The sequence below is a fragment of the Mesoplodon mirus genome (genome assembly GCF_964341445.2).
Source record: "Mesoplodon mirus genome assembly, chromosome: 5".
NCBI classification, from domain to species: Eukaryota; Metazoa; Chordata; class Mammalia; order Artiodactyla; family Ziphiidae; genus Mesoplodon; species Mesoplodon mirus.
In genome coordinates this window covers 68,877,787-68,883,257 of record NC_138980.1, presented here as the reverse complement: position 1 = coordinate 68,883,257, position 5,471 = coordinate 68,877,787, and the positions used below count along the sequence as shown (strand labels likewise).

The window sequence follows — 5,471 nt, the reverse complement described above, 5'->3', positions numbered from 1 at the left end:
TTCCCTTGGAGGCTTTGGGCTGAGTCCCTCCTCCCTGGTCCCCCATTGGGTCAGTGGCTCCTACAGCCCTGCCAGTGAGGGACAAATGAGAAGAGCTGTTGATTTTTTTCCCCCTTGGCCATTCAGCATTTCCCTACATAAATACTGAGAAAGATCCTGCCCTCTCCTCACTTCTCTGGACTTGGCCCTGGGCTAGACTTGATCCCCTGGGGGTGGGAAGGGCCATGGGGGACTTGTTTATGCTCAGGGTGGCTGTGGGCATATGCTATGCAACCTTCAGTGCCTCTGCCTGGTAAGTCCTTCCCTCTCCCTCCCCCCCACCCCCCCTCCTCACCAAGGAAGCTTCTACTACCTCATCCCCATTCACCATTGCCTCACTTTTTCTCTTTTTGGTAGGTCAGTGAACAATTTCCTGATAACAGGTCCCAAGGTAGGATGATCTCCTGCTCCTGTTTTTACCCATCCAGGTTCCTAAGGGAACTCTTTTGGGGAAGGAAAAGAGGGGAGAGGAGATAGTGCCAGAAGTCACCCACCCAGAGGAACCTATGATTGATTATTCCCTAATGGAGAGCTAACCCATTTGAGTCTTGCTTGCACCCTCTGACCCAGATGACCTGACTAGAGCCAGGGTTGAAGCTCACATCCTTTTCCCTCTGCCAGGCCTATCTGACCTACACCACCAGTGTGGCCCTGGGTGCCCAGAGTGGCATTGAGGAGTGTAAATTCCAATTTGCTTGGGAACGCTGGAACTGCCCTGAAAATGCTCTCCAGCTTTCCACTCACAACAGGCTGAGAAGTGGTAAGTTTGTGCACCTGTACAAGGGGGTATATGTCCATGAAGTTGGGCTTGAAGTATATATGTATGTGTAACATGTATGTGTACAGTGAAATGAAAAAGTTAGCAGTGATCTGCCACTTCCTTGTTGTGTGACCTCAAGTGAGTTACTTCTCCCTCTCTCAACTTCAGTGTTGTCATTTGGGTCAATAAGGTCAGCTGCTTAGCTCACCAGGAGTGTTGTGAGGGTTGAATGAGGTGAATACAAAGGTATCTCTAAAGAAATTAATTACTCTATTTTTTAATGCATGTCTGTATTTGTGTTTGTATACACTTATCTTGTACTGATTTGCATGAAACAAAAATGGGGAAAGGGCTCTGTGTTTGCAGCCTCTGAGGGAGTTTCAACTGTCATAAAATCCCAACAACAGAGAAACTGAGAGATCACACATGGAGCTATGCTTCAACTTGAGTGTGTGTGTGTGTCTGTGTGTGTGTGTGTGCAGTTGTTTGTAACTATGTATAGTAGTTTGCATGAAAGTTGTTTATGTAGAAACTATTAATGAAGAGAGTTGCCTGAGAAAAGCTGGGGGGAAGGGAGTAAAGAAGATGGGGAAAAAAGTATCTTCCTGTGGGGTATACAACTAGGATGAGAAATAAAATGGGACAATGTTTATAAAGAGTTAGGAAGATACAAGCTCAGTAAGTGGTAGGTATTATCATGATGATTATTACATCGTTCCAACTCCATGTCAGAGAGAAGAAAATACCCTTCTCTCTTTCATAAGCCAGCCTCATAGCTCTGAGTCCTCACTGCCTAAGGACAAGAAGCAATGGCTAACGAACAGAGGCCTAGGCTGGATATCAGGGGGATAGTGTCCTGGTCCCAACACCATAACTGGTGAGGAGAGTGGCCTTGGTCTCATCACTTTATCTCTGGGTTTTACTTTCCCCATCTGTAGCATGGGGATGCTCATTCCTGCCTGGATGAAGTAAGGATGCTGGAAAGGCATGCACTGTTCTCTCAAGTAGAAAAGCATTCTCTTAATAAACCCAAAGAGGGAGGGGGACAGGAGAGAGAAATGAAATGGCATTGCTTTTCCAAAAACTCTGCTTTGGGTCATCAGGGTCCTGGTTTCCAGCCCCCTCTTTCTTTCCAAAGCCACCAGGGAGACTTCCTTCATTCATGCTATCAGCTCTGCTGGAGTCACGTACACCATCACCAAGAACTGTAGCATGGGCGACTTTGAAAACTGTGGCTGTGATGAGTCAAAAAATGGAAAAACAGGTAAGTTGTGCTCTCTGATGGGGGTGGGAAGAGGTGAGGGGTATAGAGCTGAGCGTAGGCTAAACTCTTCCAGGGAAAGGCTGAGGGACACAGCTTCTTCAAACCCCTAGACTCTAGCAGCAGCTTCATTGGTGGGAGCTCCTAGATCTAGACCCTCCTAAGAACTGAGCTGGATCCATGATTCCAGGATCAGCAAGTAGCACCAAGCTCTAAAGCCAACAAGGCATCTAGGAAGGAGGCCAAAGAGAGTTTAAAGCTAACCCTTGTATTTCAGGCTTAGAATGACTTGTACATAATCCAGAGCTACCCAATTATCTGCAGACAGCCTAAGAGACTTAGATTTGTCACTAATGAGGGAGGAGGTGGCTCTAACAAGACTACTGTAGCATAATGGTACAGAATTCTAGAATGTTTGAACTGCAGTGAACATTTGAGATCCTCTAGGCCAGCCCCAGCATGCCTACCTTTACTTTGGGTATAGAGTTGAACTGTCTAGAGTTGGGGAGTGCCTGAAGGGTGGGCAGTTGGCTTTGGGAATAGGACTACCCTCCACTCCCACCCAAAATACCTCCATTTCCCTGTTTCACCTTTTTCTTTTTCCTTTTTTTCTTTTTTTTTTTTTTTTTTTTGGTTGCCCTGCGTGGCTTGCAGGATCTTAGTTCCCTGACCAGGGATTGAATCCCAGCCTTTGCACTGAGAGTGCGGAGTCCTAACCACTGGACTACCAGGGAATTCCCTCCCTGTCTCACGTTTAGCTATAGCTTTACACACTTCTAGGACTCTTGGGGATGGTTTGTCTATGTCAGCTAAAATGACCTTGATTCTTCTCCAGGGACTTAGCAGGAAGCTATATGCAGAACTTATTCTTTCCTTATGTGTAGGAGGCCATGGCTGGATCTGGGGAGGATGCAGCGACAATGTAGAGTTTGGGGAAAGAATCTCCAAACTCTTCGTGGACAGTCTGGAGAAGGGGAAGGATGCCAGAGCCCTGATGAATCTTCATAACAACAGGGCAGGCAGGCTGGTACGTATAAGAGTTGACCAATGAGCCAACAGGCTCAGTATTTACAAAAGCCTCACATCCATACAGACCTTCACAACTTACCAAGAGCTGTCTCATACATGTTTCATCCTCACACCACTCAGCAGGACTGGGATAGCTACCCCCATTCTCTGGATGACAAAGCCAGTTAAGGCAGAGCTGTGGCTTGGCCAAGGCAATACAGCTAATAAGTATCAGAACCAGGCAATGAACACAGATCTTCTAGCCTAGTCCTTTTATCACTAAACCTTATATGCTAACTCCTTCTACAGGCAGGTTTCTGAGAACACAGAACAATACAGAACAAAGGCCTTGCTTCCATGACTTAAAATTTTAACCATTTCAACTGCATTTCTAGGAAATTAACAGGGGTTTATCATACAACCTATGTCCTAATGTCTTTCTGGGCTTGGAGGGGTTGGGACTGATCTAAGCTTCTCTGGAAGGTCTAATCTCCCCCAAGACTTCTGGTGGGGTAGCAATCCTTGGAGTGTTCTGAACTGAAATCTGGAGTCTAGTTGTATTAGAAGCTAAGAGCATAGAAATTTCCCTTTGAACCTATACCTAGATGTCCTGGTTGCCCATGGCAAAGGGAAGAGGTTTTCAAGGCAATTACAACCATGGGTAATCACCTTGGGGGTAGGGATTCAGAATCCAGAGCTTCCTTCCCTCTGGGAGAGGGCCCAAAAGACAAATCCAAATACCTACAAATACTCTAGCCCCCAGCTTCAACACAATAACAGTGCCAATGATCATGTTTTTCATTTTTAATTTACAAAATACTTTCTTGATCATTCTTATTCTTATGGGCAGAAAGAGAAACAAGCTCACAAGTGATGAAGTTGGGCCTTCAGCCTAGGTTTCCTGACTTCAGTAACCTTCTCAACACTTGCCTCACTTCTTCCATAAGAATCACTCAGGGGAACGTTAAAATCACCAATACCATGGCCTTTAAACCTCTGAACTTCCTAATTGAGAAGATATGAGGTAGGGCCCAGATCTTCTTACGGGACTCCCTCATAATTCTAACGTACTCTAAAGTTAAGAAGCACAACTCTAAAATATTCCATTGATTGCTAGCCTTTGGTCTTCTCTACCCAGAGCCAATCTCCTTTTGTCCTCCCTCTCTCTTTCTCTCTCTGTGAAGGCAGTGAGAGCCACCATGAAAAGGACTTGCAAATGTCATGGCATCTCGGGGAGCTGTAGCATCCAGACATGCTGGCTGCAGCTGGCTAACTTCCGGGAGATGGGCAACTACCTAAAGGCCAAGTATGACCGGGCACTGAAAATTGAGATGGATAAGAGGCGGCTAAGGGCTGGGAACAGTGCCGAGGGCCACTGGGCACCCACTGAGGCCTTCCTTCCTAGCGCAGAAGCTGAGCTGATCTTTTTAGAGGAATCGCCTGATTACTGTACCCGCAATTCCAGCTTGGGCATCTATGGCACAGAGGGTCGGGAGTGTCTGCAGAACAGCCACAATACATCCAGGTGGGAGCAATGCAGCTGCGGGCGCTTGTGTACAGAGTGTGGCCTGCAGGTGGAAGAGAAGAGAACTGAGGCTATAAGCAGCTGTAACTGCAAATTCCAGTGGTGCTGCACAGTCAAGTGTGACCAGTGTAGGCATGTGGTGAGCAAGTACTACTGCACGCGCTCCCCAGGCAGTGCTTGGTCCCAGGGCAAGGGCAGCACACGATAGCACCCCACAGGAACTTACTTGCTCAGTTGCATGACAATGGAGGGGAGACAGCTTTTCTCTGGGAGAGAAGAGATAAGAAAAACAATTGGAAGGTCACAGGGTTGATCTGTAGTCCTCTTGATATCTGCTGTACATGGGAAAATGGAGGCCTAAGATTATACAGCATGTTCTTGACAGAGCTGAAATGGGAATCTGGGCTTGGGTAGACCCCATTTCATCTTTCCTACAAGTTACTTCCTGGTCTTTCTGCCTGTAATTTTGCAGCTTGCTAAGGGGGAGTTTTGGTTTGGGGTCCATATCCAAAAAGACCTTCAAAGTACTTGCCCCTGGAGTTTCAGACCATGTCCAACCCAGCTGTGTGGCTGAGAATCAGAGAATGGAAGCCAAAAATGAGAGTTCTGTCCAGACTCCTGAAGGAGCAACGTTCCCCCACTCTGGCAAGCTCCAGAAAGACCAACTACAAGTTCATACAGATAAGTGGGGCAGAGGCTACATACCTGCCTAGAAGGAGGTATTTAAGGTGTTGGGTTTTTTACCTCAATATGCACTTTTGAAAAGTTCACCCCACCCAACCCTGGGGAAACTAGTACCCAATATAACCTGATGACTTTTCCAGCTCAGAAACTAGCTCTGGAGCCATGGAGAAGGGATGGTTACAGTAAGTGGACAG

At 46.7% G+C, this 5,471-nt stretch overlaps 1 protein-coding gene across 1 annotated transcript; it reads left to right on the top strand.

Moving 5' to 3' along the window:
* Positions 1-209: 209 nt before the first annotated feature.
* Positions 210-4,801, top strand: WNT8A (Wnt family member 8A; the record flags this gene model as incomplete). Its single annotated transcript, XM_082621696.1, has 6 exons — positions 210-292; positions 397-430; positions 661-799; positions 1,938-2,063; positions 2,945-3,087; positions 4,253-4,801. The coding sequence occupies exons 1-6, from the start codon at positions 225-227 to the stop codon at positions 4,799-4,801; spliced, it is 1,059 nt and encodes a 352-aa protein (XP_082477822.1). The 5' UTR covers positions 210-224.
* Positions 4,802-5,471: the final 670 nt, after the last annotated feature.